This window comes from Sinocyclocheilus rhinocerous, unplaced genomic scaffold (assembly GCF_001515625.1).
Source record: "Sinocyclocheilus rhinocerous isolate Xijiao unplaced genomic scaffold, SAMN03320098_v1.1 scaffold2053, whole genome shotgun sequence".
NCBI lineage: Eukaryota > Metazoa > Chordata > Actinopteri > Cypriniformes > Cyprinidae > Sinocyclocheilus > Sinocyclocheilus rhinocerous.
The window spans coordinates 502133-520486 of NW_015666532.1; the positions used below are offsets into that span (position 1 = coordinate 502133).

Genomic DNA, 18354 nt, shown 5'->3' on the forward strand with positions numbered 1-18354 from the left:
ATATGGCTTGGCAACCACTGTAGCGTAGAGGATTTTTCACTTATCTCAACTTAAAGCTGCACTCTGGGAGCTTTTGCTTTACAGTACCTTTGCATTTAGCTGGCTCTTATTTGTCCTGATAGAAGTGCATTTGGACTATACTGATATCTGGATGCAGGAAAGTACTTTACTAACAAGAATCTGTTGTTTTAATATCAATATATTGGACTTTCTTGGATTTAATCTTAATATTTTTTAAATGCTGTTGGTAGTTCGTGCTGATATACAGATGGCACTTTGCTGTAGCTGTGACCATTGTACTTTATTTATTGTGAAAAGCATGGACAAAGTGGAATATGAAGTAAATCTATTATTATTATTATTATTATTATTATTATTATTATAGCAGAAACTTGTTCAACTGCATAACACAACTGGTCATGTGATGTCAACATGGCAGCGGCCGAGAGGGTGAGACCAGCTTTAGCCTACAATAAAATATTTTTCTGGAAAAGCGCCCTGGAGTTGTAATCTCATTTTAATGATATTTCTTCCTAAAATGCTGTTCATTTAATTATGTTTAAAACTTTTTAATAAACAAAAATTACTTAGTGCCCCTTTACTATTTAATTTAAGTGAGGTTTTGAAAACATTTAATAATGCTTCGTAAGTGACCTTTGGGAAAGCTTTATTCTTCATAATCTGATCTTCTAGCAAACCTGGCTTGGCCACAACTGTCCTCCCTCCGAGCTCGGTGATGCTGAGAAGATCTCAAGCGGCACAGCACCTCCTCTCCTCCCTCAACGGCGCGCACAGCACCTCCTCGCCTTCAACACTTGGAGTAGACGGAATGGTTGCACTACTTGCATTATAACCGAGGCTGCATCCGTGTGCGCGTAAAACCATTAAGGACAAGAACAACTGGACAAGAATAGAGCGATGCCATCTTGTGACGAAACCTCAATCCAGTTGCGAAAGGAGCAGGATGAATTTAGTGCTCTCCAGATTCTTGGCATACCTTTACGTCGGGCTCCAGGTCGCTCTCCAGATGTTTGTTTACCCTTGTCATCCGCATCCCCAGCCCTGTCACATCCTAGCACGCATTGGGCACACAGTGCGCTTGGGTGCGCTCCTGCCGACCCGCCAGCAGTCCAGGATACAGGGCGCCCTCAACCGCGCCCTGGTCCACCTCCGGCAAAGTGGGAACAACTTCTTGCCGTACAATTTGAGCTTGGAAGTATTGTCCCGAGAGCCGCTCAATGGAGACCCGGAGTCCATGTTCAGGTGTGTGTGTCAGGATATCGTTGTTCGGGGAGTTTCGGCTGTGCTTGCTTTCCCTCAGAACCACGAGGAGCTCATACAAGTGGAGTTCATGTCCTCGTTTTTGGAAATACCTTTCATCAGCATCATTGAACAGGGCGAACCTCTTAAGACACAGGTGAGAAGCAAACTCATTTTCTTTACTTTTATCCAAAGCGCTCTTTACATTTTAAGGAAGATATGGCCAAACTGTTCCGGTCTCGATGTACATTTTCCTTATACTGGCTGTTTTTATTATTTGTTACATCGTTTATACTCTCCGCTACAACTGTCGCTCTTGTTATTGAGGCATAATCAACATAAAAATGCGCTTGACAACCGGGACGTGTTTTGTTTCAGGGTTTTCCCCCCACTATGTGTGTCAAACTTTAATATAATGTCCCCAAATTAGTCTTAAACGTATTAGAAATCTACAATGTCTGTCTAAACTGTAAATTAATGTCATGTACATCGAGTGATGTAGCCACCAACAATTTAAAACATGGACTAGTTTTGTGCATTCAAATGTTTTCAAATTTAAACAAATTGATTATTTCAAATTATGCCTTCTTCCAAAGCCAACTCCCATGCCTATTTCCTTTTTAAACATGCTGAACATAAACAGCTAACAGAATTGGAAAAAATATAGAAAAATGCATAAAACAAAGGTCAACACTCAACAACTCTAAAACATAAAACAGTATGTATATGTGTTAGTCACTCTGATAGCTGTGGCAAATTTAGGTCTATATTGTCTCATTTTGTGCCGTGTAATTGAAGATGCAAGAGAACCTACTGATAGACACCAGATGAGACCAGTTCTGTGATTTATAAAATTATAAGCCAGACATGAAATTATTAGCCAGATTCTACACAGTTTTACCATTTCTGCTGTTACCTCAGGAGGCTGGTTGTCAGAAAGCTGATAGTTTTCAAATGGTTCCGTCTGTTCCCAAGCAGATTTTATATGTTGAGTGGAACATACAGTATAGAGAGACTTAGGGCTGTGGCAAGTATTTCAGGTGTTTTTGTCCAGGGGCCGGACACAGAGGTCCTGATGTATTCCAGTGGAACAATCCTAACACTGTTTAGGGCTCAGGGTTGAGGCACGCTGACTCTCGTTAGTATTCTAAGCAGCAAACAGAGCGGATGCCAGTCGCACCAGTTGTTTCTGTCTCCAGCAGTGCAGCCAGTTGCAGCGGTTTCTCCTGGCAGGGAAACCTCAAAAGATTTTCCTCCCGTCAAACTCTGCCAGCATATGGACACAAAGGAACAAAGGCACCCCTGATTTTGCATAAAGAGCCTTGAGCAGTGGGTCAGGAGAGAGACTCATCTTTTAAGATGCTCATTCATAACAGCATGATTTATCCTACATCTTATAACATGTCAGTCAAAAGGCTGCCGTGTCCTGTACATTTATGGCCTGGTTGCTTGTAAAATCTGCTTCATAAATAGTGTTATTCTTTGCCAGGGCGAAAACATAACCAAGGCCATTTCTGATTAATGAAAATTATTAGCAAAATGTTTGTGATTGCTTCGTTTTGACAACCCTCAGGAAGTGTGAAATCATTAGTGCCCATCTTTTTCCTGACAGAGCAAGGCTTGGCTCATGCCATCACAGTGGAGTCGTTAACTTTCCAAATTACTTTAACAAATTAAAATATATATTTAATACTATACATTTCCCTGGGCAGCATGGGGACAAGGATGTTCGTATATTATAGGACGCAACCCCAGGTTATTATGCTGTCTGAATGCTTTTCAAAAGCAATATTCTCTATCCTTGGTGAATAACGTCTCCTTTCGGCTCTCTATACAGATGAAATAGCCATCCACTGGTGTCTTTTGTGGAGCACTAGCCTGAATTTGCAATTTGAGTGATTCCCATGAAATATTTTTTCCATTTCCGCGACTATATTTGCCCCAGAGCCAATTAAACACAGGGTAGATTACCATATTCTTAGTGTGCCTTAAATAATTTTGTTTGCTGACCAAATATGCCAGGCCTGTTTCGTTCAGGAAAATTCTTCTGCTCATCTACGCTTGAATGCTCATTAACTTGTCTCCCTTCTGTAGCAAATATTCCCAAGCACAAAAGGAAGATTAGCACATGCAAAACTCATTTTGTCCCTTTGAATGAAATCACAATCTAATCCAAAGGCCTTTCTCAATTATGCCCCATTGTTAGCTCACCAGTGGACAACCACTGGAAGGTTATTAAGCTTAATGAATCCTTAATTCAAGAGGGCTGTAGAGACTGTCCAAATGTTTATTTTCAGTTAAACTCCAGTTCATAACATTCAGAGTGGACTGAGAATGATCTCATGTACACCTCAATGAAGACATTAATTTGTGAAAAGCTACCGTTATCTTGTAGATGCCCCCTCATTATATTATAGCGTGACCTTTTGCCATTGCAGTCTTGCCGTAATCATGGAAAAGAGTAACCTTTGGAAAACTGAAACCACAGAGCAGTGGTTTCTTTACAGTGTACATTCTGAATCTGCAAACCAGGGCCGAGAACCAGCAAGTCATCAGATGAATATTCATATATTCAGACAGCGCAATATTGATTTTGTACAACACTTTCGATAAAAAATAAGCTAATGTTGAATAACTTATATTTCAAACACAATATTGCCAGTTACTTTGTGTAGTTCACTCTGATAATGAAAATAGTTTCAAACGAAACAACAGCAGAATCTACCGTTGTGCGCCTCTGAGCAACGTATAGTGTGCATATAGTGCTTTATACAATACAGATTGTTTCAAAGGGGTTAATATTAATAAACAGGAAAATATCAGTGTTAATGTTGTAAAATTAATCAGTTATAAAGCGAATTCAGTTTCAGATGTAAAGCAGCTCTACTACTGAATGAATCAGTGTTGTAAACGAATTACTTGACTGAACAATTCAATGACTCACTCATAAAGACAGTGACTGCATCCAAATTTGCATACCTCCCTAGTATATAGGAGGTGAAAAACAGTGTGTGAACAGAGTAGTAGCCTATGTCCAAATTCACTGTATTCATAAAACAGTAGGCAAAAAATACACGAATGCCTTACTTTTTCTGGCATGATTCTAGAGTGTGTATCTAATGGATACTTTGCTATCCCATAAGGCCATGGTAGGAGATTTGTGAATGACAGTGAAGTGACGCAACTGATGCTGGTAGGTCACATGATGAATGTAGTACATCCAGATTACATTCATACTATATAGAACATGTTTTTTTTTTAACAGTCGCAAATTAATTTTGTTTTCAAGAAGAATTACCTACTCAGAGAGTATGTGATTTCTGACATAGCCAGTCCTGAATGAATCAGTTTTTTGAGTTGGTTAAGCGAATGATTCAATGACCAAAAAGATTTACTTGTTTTGGTAAGAACTAGCATTTTGAATGAAGTGGTTGAATGAATGATTCACCAAATCACTCATAAATGCAGTTACTTGTTGCCACCTACTGGCATATCAATGTAACCTGCAGCAAGAGTCGCTGAAAAAATCTTCACCACTAACACAGCCTGTCTGGAATGCTCAAACACAGACAAGTGAAGTGATACAAATTAGGGCTGCACGATAAATATCGCACAATATTTAATGCGCATCTCGTCAGTAAAGCCGGTTCTGTAATCAGCGATAAATCTCTACACGTGCGTGCTTTCACGTGGAGCAGCATTAACTACACAGAGCCGTTGTTCACAGACAAGCTGTGCAAAACCACGATCATATTTTGCGCATGTTTTGCGCAGCTTGTCTGTGAAGCATTAAATATCGTGCGATATTTATCGTGCAGCCCTAATACAAATGGTGAAAAGTCTCAGAATGTGTTTTTGCATTTAAAAAGTGATATGCAGACAGGTTTGATTTTTATTGAGCTTCTTTTAACTTTACATAGGAACAATGGAAAAGCATTGCAGTAGAATACTAAAACGTGTTCTGTGTAAATGTCAAAGAAATATATGCAACAGTAGATACATTATCAGAACTCACATTGTAAAACGAAGTGCCATCATATTGTGTTGAAATTGAATTTTAAGGAAAATGAACAAAACCTTATTGACTGTTATTTACATATGAAGTGTAGCGTGTAAAATGCATAGCTGAAGCCATACAACATTACCCATTTCTGTGCACTGCACAAAATAAATATTTCTAAAAGCACCTGGCGAGCAAGCACTTATTAGTCATAAAGAGGTGGTCTATTCTCCTTCTGTTGATACAATGCTATGCACACATGCATGCAAGTCACCACCTATTCCCAGCTGGAACAATGCTGATCATTGGAGCATTGCTGCTGTGATTGTCTGTAGTCTGGATCGCTCCATTATGGAGGCCGAGGGTGTAAATAAAGTGTGAAATACCTGGAGGAGATGGTCTGTAATCTCCCACATGTGTAGGGTTGAGATAAGCACAGATGGGCCGCTGAGGTCTGTGACAGTAAGGATGCGGGAAGAGCGTGGTGCATCAGCCAGGTGAGGAAGAATGCTGCGAGCTGTGCTTACGGGGCCGAGATGGCTCAGTGTTGCCAGGCACTTAGCATTACAGCACCCCAGCACATTCATATGATTTAATACACATCCGCGTATGTGGTTTAATACTGTCTGGATTTGGGTTAATGCCCATATACTGTAAGCCGAGAATGCTCTGACCCATCAAAACGAATTGAGCAAGTAAGCTGAGGGATGTTTTCTGGACTCTCTGTGTTGGTGTATGTTTCGTAAAAAACTAGTTTTTCTCTATTTTGATGCAGTTGCAAGAATATGAGAGTTTAATTGAATCTAAAACTCTTTTTCCAATAAGTGGTATGACTGCGCCCTGAGGTACTTATGACTCTTCCCCGACCTTATACCTTATTTCTGCTCTAAAATGTGTGTCTTTGAAAATTCAACCCTCTTTCTGCCCGAGGTGAGCTTTGAAATGGTGCCTGATCTCTCAATATAAGGTGATTGAGTTTTCACTTTGCTTCTGAATACGGCGCCTCGCTGAACGAATCTCACTGGCGTTCAGATCTCATGACAGAAATGATTCATTGTCTTTATTTTGGCTGTTGGCAGCTTTATGGTGCGCACAGCGCTGACCAGGCTGCACTCATGCCAACGATGCCTCTCCAGAGTGGCTAATTCTTGTTTTGTTATGGAATGAATATTTGTTGCTGTTTTCATTGTGCTAATCATAGCGTACTTCACTGCTCATAGCAAAACAATGAACAGTCTGTTTATCAGTTAGATCATCTAACTGACATTTTAAATCAATATCTGTATCTCAATCTGCAATCTTATAGCCTCTCTGATTGCTTTGATGATGGAGAAAACACACAGAGAGAGAAAAAGCAGCGTCTGTTCGTTTTGGCATGGGAACCTGCAAACGGCATCTATTCTGAATGGGGGAGAGATTTGCATAAGCGGGTATTACAGTTTAGCACTATGGGTACTTTTGATGCAAAGTTCCCTTCTGTATGTCAAAGTCTCTCTGTAAGTCATTTTCCATCTCTTCTCCCTCTTCATTTTATTTCCATTAGTTTTGTCTTATCTCTTTCACCCAACTCTCTCGTGAGTATGTTTCAATTATCTTCCCCTTTTTTGAAGGGATAGGAAAAAAAAGACTTGGGCTGGATAACAAGACAGAAGATGTGACAACCGTTCCCATCATGTATGAGTCACAGTACCGTTTCTAGGCATAGGCAAGCTAGGCGGTTGCCTAGGGCGCCACCAGCAGGAGGGGGAGCCAATGAGCGCATGTACTGGTGCTTCATTTTAGCAGGGTTGTGATGAGTGGCACTGCCACCCTGAAATATGATTAACGCCCCCACTGGATCCCCCAACATCATCGGGCTACAATACTGTCATTCTGACGATGCCTGTATGCCACTGGATCAGAGTGATGTCAATTGCTGCCTGATTGTTGCATGCAAAGTTTGCATTTGGAGCGCTCAACAACATCATTAGATCAATGGGTTCTGTCAGTGCTTTGGCAAGGTAAAGCTTTTTTTTGCCATGCAATAAAGCCAAGTTCAAAGGCCAATTTAAAATATTGGTACAATAAAAAGTGCACAAAATCAGTATTTTGTTTATGCAGTATTTGTGGCAGTCGAGAAATCATGTTGTGAAATCGGTCCAAAATGTGTGCAGTTTTGTGCCAATGCATTGTTAAAGGATCAGCGTGTTGTGTAATATTCCCAACAAACTTTAACAGCCAATTAAAAAATATTGGTGTAGTAAAATTCGCTAACTCACAAGATCAATACATCCTTTATTAAACCGCTTTGTTGAATTTAACGCATCCTTACAGTCTATGATCCTTACGGAAGTGTCAAAATCTGTATCTGTATCTGAAATGCTGAATCAATTAATTCACTTCCAACAGCGCTTAATGGGAGCAGCGTCATACACATAGAGGGCAGAGTGTCGCGTTATTTAAAGGGGTAGTTCGCGCATCAATGAGTAACAAAGGAACAAGTAGCTGCATTCTGATTACTTTTATGCCACTGATCAGGCTTTTATATGTAGTTTGAGGTAACAAAGTGTTTTATATTTGACTGAAATAATGCAATAACTGACAAAAACAACTGAACAAAAAACAGATAAAGACAAAAAGTAGCCACTGATGATAATATCTAAACATGTATCCAAATCCGTTCATTCCGTCACATTCCGCGTTACACAGTAAATTCCGTTTTTATGAATATATTCCGGGATTCCGTCCCCATTTTCTACATCGCCCTACTTTTGCTAAGAAGCACGTTCAACGCGGACGCACAGACGGTTGTCGTGGTAATGAACACCACAGCAACCACTTGTGCGTCCGCACTGAACGCGCATCTCGCATATAAAAAGCATTTTAGGGGGCCCTTGGCTTTTGGGGGCCCAAGGCGGTCGCCTAACTTTGCCTAATGGTTAAGTCCGCCTCTGCTGATAATATCTAAACATGTATTCAAATCCAAATGGAATAAAATTCATTTATGTGTGATGACAATTTCTTAGAAACTAGGGATTGTTACATAGAGCTATAAAGGCATCCAGTGGCTATAATGGTATTACAGATAATAAATTGTGCAAAATGTTTATCCTAACAGTCAATTTGCAAATAATGCGTTCAAATTTGTGTAAAGCACAATGCGCTGAATCGCCACAAATTAGTGTTGTTACTATGACAACCAATTTGAATGTGAAAAAAAACTGATGTCTGAAAAGTAATTATAATAACCTATATGCAAATATAATTTGGAAATGTGTCAAGGTTGTTATTTAAGATTTGAGTGTTTACATAATCAGTTTTATGTTATTTTGTATGCAATCTTATATTTTCTTGTTTGGGAGTGGGATGGGGGTGGTGCTAATAGGGATTTCACCTGGGGCGTCAAAATGGCTAGAAATGGCCCTGATGAGGCACACAAACGCATGCACTTCTGATCAGAGCAAAGACTGCCGTCCATCCGCACAAAGATGCCTCTGCCTCAGTTAAGCTGTACGTGAGGGATTTCACTTTCTGTGGGAGACATCTGGCCTTATTTAACTTGAATCGATTCATAAAATACACTCCTGCACTTAAAGGAATATTAAGGGTATAGAACAAGTTAAGTTCAATTGACAGCATTTGTGGCATGATGTCTACCACAAAAAAATTATTTCAACTTGTTAACTTCAACTTTTAACTTACTCGTTAAAAAACAAAACAAAAAAGAAGGTTGATTCTCTTTTTTAAGGCTTTACAATCCTTTTATAAAAGAACTTTACATTATTTGCATATTTACATATTTTACACTTTACTTATTTTTCTGTTAAAACTTGAGTATTATTTGAGCTGTAAAGTAGATTTTTTTTTTTATTTGCATGGTCATTTTAGGGCTATAGGTGTTACATTGTCATGGCAACAAAGTAAACTGGATATAATTTTACACAGAAATGGTTAGTAATGTTTATCTATGCTGTTAACACTTAACCTAAAACCAGTAAACAAATCTGGAAGGAAAAAAGGAAAGGTTAGCAAGTAATTTTTCTCAGACCAAAATGATGTTAACACACATATTGTTTAAATCTTGTGGCTAATGGACCCTTTTCACATTTCTGGGGTTCTCAATTGTCATTGTAGGTGAACGGAAACTATACAACAAATATAATTTTTGCATTCCCATTTGCTGCAATAGCAAAAGAAAAAATCCATGTTTACTATGACCTTACAAAAGAGAAACAAATAGAGAGACTGATTACGTTGATCGAACGTGAGAAAGATGTCAAATTTGCTGTCCCTTTTTAGAAACACAGCATTAATAGTTTTCTGTAATTTAATGCCAAGGTAATATAACACAAAGTAAAATGTTATACTGTACATGTACATACATTTTTTTTTTAATGAAAATATAAAAAACTTTTCTAGATTTACGATGTTAATAACTATGGAAACACGTCATCACAGTCTGTGAAAAGGGATCAGATTAAAATGTGAAATCTGTTTATGGATTTGCCCCATTCACTTCCTTCGTAAGTTCCTCCCTGTAACCCAGAATTTTGCTTTTTTTTAGGATAAAGTAATTTTTTAAGGCAATTAATTTGTTAATCAACATTATAGTACAAGTGCTAGTGATTGAGTTTAACTTGTATTGCACCCGGAATATTCCTTCCAACACCAACAGCACTTTTAGTTCTATTTATTTTATGAGCAGTTGTAGGATTTATATCACTCGTCAAAGCTTTCATTGTTTTTAATGCCAGTTGAGAAAGGAGAAATTAACACAGTTTTGCTCTGAAGCAGCAGTAGAATTTTCACCTACAGATTCATTAATATCCACCCTCATTCAGATAACTAAAAATGTTTTCCCAGTCTTGTAATGTGCCTGAAGCTGGGTCAACCTCAAGCTTTTAATGTTTTTGCAGTTACAGTGCAATATGGAGCTTGTCTTCATAGATACTCTCAGTGTTAACTGGGGATACGCGGAGACAGCCACATGGAAGTGTTTATTCAGCTCTGTCAGACTCACTTACTGTTGGCTCTGTGTTGCTGATGATTGCAGACATTGTGCTGAATTACTTTTTGTGCCTCCCTGAACCTTCTTGCAAGGTTGTCCAGCCCCTTAAATGCACATTGCTTGGCTATCAGAATTCTTGATAACTTTTATCTTTTTTTTTTGTTTACCGTTTGCCATTGCAAGGGAATCTGAAAACATGACCTGCGCTGCCTTGACATCTCCAATAACATTATTTTCCCCCTTATAGACGACACAGAGGACTAAAGGGAGCAGACGTCAACTGCCCACGTTTATTTACAGCTTCACCTTTAAAACCACAGGCATTATGAAACACTGGAACATTGGCCATCATTAATAATGAATCACTCACTCATCATGATTTAATGAGGGTTTAGATGCCCTGCATGAGGATAATGCAAAGCCTTGACAGGTAAAACTATCGCCTTTAAAACACCCTTTTACAGTTATAAATAGAGTTTACGTTTAATGGCAAACAAATATAACAGCCTTTAACTCTTTATTAGCAAGCCATCATATTTTATTCCACTGGAAATCCATCAAACCACCAACTACTTTGAATGGATTGTAGATGAAAACATTCCTTATACTAGAAAAATGTTCCAGGAAAAGTAACTTACATATAATATGTCTTCTTTTTCTTCTTTCTTGGGTTTGTCCTTTTGTTATTTGTTGGTTTGTTTTTCTGGGTTTTACTCTTGTAGAAAAACAAACCACCATTTGGCAAATTAGATAAAACATTGCATATAGATATTGGTTTTGTATTGATTTGCCGTTTTCAAAGAGGGTTTTAAGAGGGGTCTGCAAGAGGGTTATAGATATTATATTTTATATACATTATACATTAAAATATATATTTTAATCAGGACTGTCGAACAATTATTTGTATTATTATTTTACCTAATTAATTACGTGTGTTGAGCTGAGTAACTGCCTCACAAAAGATAAAGTTATTATTGTGTTAAATGAGAAAAATGTTGAATAGACATAACAAAAAAGCCATGACATTGTTTTCAGAAGCTGCATCTGAAGTCACATTTAGGTATATTTACATAGACTGTTCAGAGGAGGCATGAATGCATTTACACTGAAATTAAAATTGCATAAATGATGTTATGAGATTAATGGGATTTGAATGTGCATTAATGGGTTTTAAAAAATTGAATATTGAAATATGAAAGTATTTTTTTTAAAGGAAATTATACTCTCAACTGGAAACTAAAATTGCCAGTAGGTGGCGGAAAGTCATTGTCTTAATGAGTGAGTTGTTCAGGCATTAATTCAACAGATTCATTTAAATGGCTGATTCATTCAGAAATTAAGCAATGTTACTCTCAATTAAATCAATGGCTCACTCAATTTGTTCAAAACTGCAGATTCGTTCACTGTGTGTTGCTCGAAAAAGGGCACAACAATTCTGATGTGGCTTTGTTTGAAACTGTTTTAGTTGGTGAAATTGTGCAAAAACAGATAACACAGACAATATTGCATCTAAGATGTAACAATATTAACTCCTTGTTTATTAAACCGTTGTATAAAATCAGTATCACATTTGCAATTGTGCAGATATCTGTAAAAAAAAAAAACAGCATTCTTGCTCAAGTGATATTGCTAAACTATAACATATGATATAAATATAAGACAAAAAAACACATATGGGGCCCTTATATCTTGAATTTTAGGTGCATATAAATGTATTCCAATAGGTTACATCAGACAGTCAGTCATCGTCCTGCATCATGTTCGTCAGCAATGGCATTCAATGTAAAACTAGATGACGAACACGTCTGGCATTAAAAACATTTAATAACTTTAACACATTATTTTTCCTAGGGATGCACCGATACTGGCCTCCTGTACTCGTACTCGTACTCGTTAAAATGCCCCGATACCAAACGCCGATACCACACAGCATGTGATAAGCGCCATATTCAAACAATCGGTATCAGCATCGGTATCGGCAAGTACCAAAAATAAAAGTATCGGTATCGGGCGAGTACTAGAAAAAGTGGTATCGGTGCATCCCTAATTTTTCCCATAATTAATCACACCAAATTAACACATTAAATCAACAGCCCTAATTTTAATAAGTAGTTGTTTTTAAATTTGGAAACAAATAATCATATCTGTGGGTTCTTGGCATAAAAAGGTTGCAAAGCCCATTGAACTTAACGAGAGTCTCATGGAATGAACATACTTCAGTCCAGAAGACTTACAAAGATAACTGTAGCTCTACCGCAGGGGTGGCGAACTCCGGTCCTGGAGAGCCGCAGCCCTGCAGAGTTCAGCTCCAACCCCAATAAAAACTCACCTGCCTGTAGCTTCCTCGTAACCCTTCAAATCTCTCCATCTGATGCACTGCCAGTACTTGCATTTCTTTGCACTAATTCAGGGGTGGCGAACTCCGGTCCTGGAGAGCCGCAGCCCTGCAGAGTTCAGCTCCAACCCTAATAAAAACTCACCTGCCTGTAGCTTCCTAGTAACCGTTCAGACCTTGATTAGCTTGTTCAGGTGTATTTGATTAGGGTTGAAGCAAAACTCTGCAGGGCTGCGGCTCTCCAGGACCGACGTTCGCCACCCCTGCTCTACCGCTATCTGCCTTTAGTCCCAAATGATACACCTTCTCCGGAATTCATTGCCTTCAGCCTCAGAGCAATACATCCTTCAAATCCCCTATATCCTAGAAAACCACTATCTTTTTTGCTGAATTTTAGATTATCTTTACATTCATATGTCCTGTTCCAGAGTTTTATACTCTTCCTAAAGCCATCAAACAGAGGCCTTCATTTCGCCTCAGCCTGATAAATTTCCACCCACCAACAGACTCTGTTTTTTGGCATCCCGACCTCCCGGGAGGATTCAGGCCTGTCGTGTTCAGACATCGATTGCAAAATGTTATTCTTTCTGAGCAGAAACCATGTAAATGTCAACCAGAACTTGAAAAGGGATGACTGATCCAAGCATGAAATCATCATTATCTGCAAAGCACAGACCAATAGTCTTTGGATTAGGGAAATTCAGTGATGACACAGAGAGGTGCTACGGCTCTTTCCAAAACTGAGGAATTGGAACATGAGCTTAAAAGCAGCTGTTGTAAAGCTGTGGTTTTAAATTGAAAGACACTCATAGAACTAACAATATTTTGTTAATTCCTTTCATTTTATCACAGGCCATCATCATAATTGGCTTTTCAACCATTAGCAATAATAAAGTCAGTTTATATCTTTTATATAATAGTTTATTATATCATAGTTTATTACCATCAACTGACTTGTAGCAACGTTTCATGGGTCAGGCTTAAAAGGGTTACTTAAATCATAAATTTATCCTCAAGTTAATTAAAATTGTATCAATTATTAATGGATAATTATGCATGTCATTAATCCTGGGACACATTACGCGTCATGCATCATATACTAGGATCTTTTCTGAAGCCCACCGTGGAGCAGGCATACCACCGGCCTGGCTTTGAATCAGATAATGTGTTTCAGTGAAGATATTTTTGCATAAAGCTCAAAAAGATTACTCTTTACTTGTGATGTCCTTTGCACATTTCAAATGCTATCAGTCAACATTCTGAGAGCAGCTTTGCATACGAAGCGTCTAGATGAGGCTGGGCCGAGTGGGCTGCATATGCCAGGCTGTACAGAGAGAGGATTTCAGTGCACTTCAGGCTGACTGTGGATGGCAGCTCTCGCTGCCTAGTGCTTTCCTTGCTAATTGAGCAAAATGCAGCGCACGACTCATGGAAGTAATGCTAATGAACTTCTTAGCAATCTGAAAGTTTAACACGGCTCTGTACATTTATATGCACCACAGTAAAAGGATTTTTGAACACTGTTCCAGAGAGTGTGAAAATTCAGGATTCAGAGCATGTTGGTTTGAAAAAATTGCTCCCACGCATACTTTATGTGTAGATTTACTGTAACTGAGGAACTTATTTTGGTAGAGGTGTCAGAGGCCAGTGGGAAGGCAGCTAATCTGTGTCCGTTTTATATCTGCTGAAAAGATCTCGTCTGGCCATCAGAACACTAATAGTATTCAAACTTGTTACAATTAAACAGAAAAGTTAACGTTAACCTTTTCTTATCAGGCTGACTTAACAAAAGTCAATTAAGTAGCCACTTTTTGGATGAGCAGCAGGAACATATAATTAGATTTTCATTATACTTTTATTTTGTCTTTAGATAATTATTTAGATAACTTTCCCAAAGGTATCTAATTATGATACTAAATTCCTTTTTATCAGTGTTCTGTTATATTGAATTTTAACTTTTAGTGTCATTACATAATTAAGATAAGAACTAAAAATGTCAAATATATTTTGTAAGTACTTTTTTCCCATCACAGTGTCCTAAAATAGTAAAATGTGTATTTAAAAATGTTGGTAAAGGGGATAAAATATTTTCTATCCCAATTAAATTTGCAGACACAACAATAAGTAGTTTAAAAAAGTGTAAAAACTGTAGTGCAGTCCAACATGCCAGTTTCTGATTCAGCCAATGACAACAGGTTGGGGCGGGGCTACCTGTTGGTCCAAACAATGGTAGATGGGTGTAGGGCAGATGAGTCGGTTATTTTTTATATTTTCTTTACTGTTTGGTGCATGGAGGCAGAATAACATCCTTCTTTAAATACAACTTTAGAGCCTGTAACCAAACCTTGTGAGGATGACCCAGACCTTTGAGAGATACTGAGAGCGCAATCCTGCTTTGTCAACATTACGGCCTTAAGCACAGCTCTAAATCACAGCTCCTCAAGGACCGTCTTTGCAATGAACTGTAAATTTCTTTGCACGAAAAGCCGCTGCAAAAGACATTTTAAAGTTCACTGTTGGAATATCTGAAATAGTATATCTAATTCCCAAGCAGGCAGCCACGCATATTTTGCCAGCCTTTGTAGCACTTTCCATTTAAAGAAAAAGTAATAGATGATGAAGCTTTATGATAGTAATCTAATTTCTCGAGTAATACGTCAAACTAATGTCCAAAGAATTGTTTAAACTTAATGTTGTGCTCTTTGACAGCTTTCGCACCTTCACAGAGGGCCCATTCCTCTGGCGTGCGCTGCTGGATGTTTAAGATTCGGTTCTGGTGAATTTGGACAGGATCATTTGGTAAATCACCTCATTCATAAACTCACATTTCCCCAAATGGCTTTCATTTTCAAATATTACTTTATCGCCCAGTGGGAGTGCACATTGCACTATTCACCAGGCCTAATGTGAGTGATCGCTCCTATTATAAAGTGTAAAAAAAAATATTTTGATTTCAAAGCCTCATTACAGTGCTGTTTTCTATCCTATGGAGTTATACATTTATGGGCTTTCCTTTCACTCACGGAATGGGACATTTTTGCAGTGTCATATTAGGGTCACTGTGGAGCAAACAAGATTTGGAAATGTTATCAAGACTAATAACAGGTCATAGTCTAGGCAGCTAACATTTAATAACACGGAAATGCCATTATACTTCAGATGCAAACTGGGCGCAGTGGTGCACACAGGACAGTGATGTAGTGATATACACATAATATTTAACCAGCAGCAGTAAAAAAAAAAAAAAAAAGAAAAACTTTCTGCCCTTGGAGAGGAAAACAAAATAACACAGAAATACCATTATACTTCAGATGCAAACTGGGCGCAGCGGTGCACACAGGACAGTGATGTAGTGATATACACAGAAAAAATGTAACAAGCAGCAGTAACAAGGGAAAAAAAACACTTTACACCCTTGGAGAGGAAAACAATCACAGTTTGGGGCAAAATGCTCACACTGGCAGCTGCTAAAAGAGCTGAGCTTTGGGTTTCTTGGCTTTGGTTTCCTTTTCATTACACCATATAAAGTTTTGATTCCTGTAACACATATGCACAGTTCAGATAAGAAAATTAAAGTGCAGTTTTAGTCACAGCTTTTGACACATAGCATTTTGTAGCATTCTGATCTCAGTGCAGTTGATTATCCCTATTCATACCAAATCCATAAAGCAATTGATTAACCTTATAATGCAAAATTATTACAGCACAAAGCTAAATCAATAAATAATAATTAATCTTTCTTTACCATAAAAGTGTAATAATTCATCATCTTTTTTGGATCTTCTTATAGCAGTTTTACAAAATATAAAAACAAAATACAATACGTTTTATAATTATGCATAATATTATTTAATTATCCTATTATAATATAGAATATAAGAAATGTTCATAGTAGAGCTTAATGGATATTCTCAAATAAATGCCCAGTGAAGGGAGACATTGTAGTGATGCTTTGTGCTTCACCACTTTCATCAGCCATGTTGAATTTACGTTGTCATAAATAAAAAACACAAAGTCTTCATCTATAATTGCATTCCTTCAAAGTAGGCACTTTTGAATAAGTACTTCCCTTGTGAACAATTAAAAAATATGTTCTATATAAATGTGTGTAGTATGAATGTAATCCAAATGTAGTACATTCATCTTGTTGTCGTTGTTATGTGACCTACAGCATCAGTTGTGTCACCTCACTGCTATTCACAAATCCTCTCCTGTCGCCTTATGGGACTGTAAAGTGCCCGTCAGATGTGGATTTTAGTAGTAGGTCATCAGGGTACTTTTTGTCTACTTTTTTTTATGAATAGATCAAGAAGACAGTCATACATAATCGGTAAGGGTCCACCGTCATCAACCGTGATGGCTTGGATATTACATCATATTTTGATTGGTTAAAAATTTGATATGGTAACACTTTACTTGAAGGGGTGTGCATAAGACTGACATGACACCTTCATAATCATGACATGACACATGTCATGAATATGAAGGAGGTTTTATGCGTTTTAGTAGTGGACACTGTGCATCAAAAGTTTCTATTTTCTTTCATGTTTTTAATTATCATAGCAGATCAGAAATGTAAAACAAGACATGAAGCACTTTGATGATAATGCAGCGATTATGAAGAGCTGCCATCTCTCTGCTTATCTGATGCTGAAGTGAGCTTCGGGTGCAGTTTGAGACTTGGGATGTCACACATTTGCTAAGACACGCTTATGCCTAATGATGTGGCTAACTAAACACAGAGGGGACGCCACTCAGTATGGCAGACTGAAAGCATCGCTTTCAAGCCACATGAACAATTTATGAAGCATGATAGCTACTCTTGACATCACATATATAAGCTGCTCACCCTTTTTAATTATGCTAAATACTTTTTTATAGACTAATTTGCATAAATAGTGTAGATACATAAGCATAAATCACTCCTCAGGTCATAATACCCAAAACAATTTATATGTATAATGATATATTGCATAAATCACTTCTTTATCCCCACATGATCCTCTTCAGATGTCAGTCAGAGGCCTAAAGAGAGCCTCATTTTCATTCGTAATTAAACTTTTTTTTTTTTTGCAAGCCTGTGTAAGTGTTTCAAAATCATTCATGTTGGCAAATCTTTACCGGTTCCCACAGTGGTCTTTCTTAATTAAGTTACTGTCACTCTTAATAGAGGAGAAGCAGTATTGATGTATCTTTCCCTCACATTTCTCTCTGCCATCATATTTCTTTCCTCAAAACATTGTGAGGCAGAATTTTATATCTAGATAAGCAGTTTTCTTTACGACATTAAAGCACTTTGGCACAACATTGTGGAACTAAGAAGATGAAGAACTACCAAAAGTTGATTACAGAGTAGGGATGAGACAGGATGGTTGACTAGTTGCCCATAAACCAATTACTGAATTATTAAGTTTGACAAGGTTTAGATTTTATTTTATTTGGCTTCTTCTCAGAGAAGATTTTAGCATGGTTTTAGCATTGCAAACGTCTTGCCTCAGGAAATTGGTCTTTAAATTCATCTTTATTAAAGCACTGCATCAAAGCACTGCTTCTGTTAACTTTAAAACATCTTTTACCATTAATAGCCATTCGAAATCAGCCTTTAATTCTGATGAAATAGTAGATTTCATAAAATGAAAATTAAATGCAGAAGGTATAAAACAGACCATAAATTCAAAGTTAGGTACCTCACAAACTCATCAACTATCAGAGCAGAAATCATTGGGTTTTACTAGAGTTTAGCCGTCTGTTTCAGGAAGATAGGCAGTAATT

At 37.8% G+C, this 18354-nt stretch overlaps 1 protein-coding gene across 1 annotated transcript in view; it reads left to right on the forward strand.

The window, feature by feature from the left end:
- The first annotated feature begins 839 nt into the window (after positions 1 to 839).
- The window catches only part of LOC107732504 (glutamate receptor ionotropic, NMDA 3A-like), a 46810-nt gene continuing 29295 nt past the window's right edge, over positions 840 to 18354 (forward strand). The window contains exon 1 of the mRNA XM_016543859.1: positions 840 to 1417. Within this exon, the coding sequence (XP_016399345.1) occupies positions 965 to 1417 (453 nt within the window). The 5' untranslated portion in view covers positions 840 to 964. The remainder of the gene's footprint in view (positions 1418 to 18354) is intronic.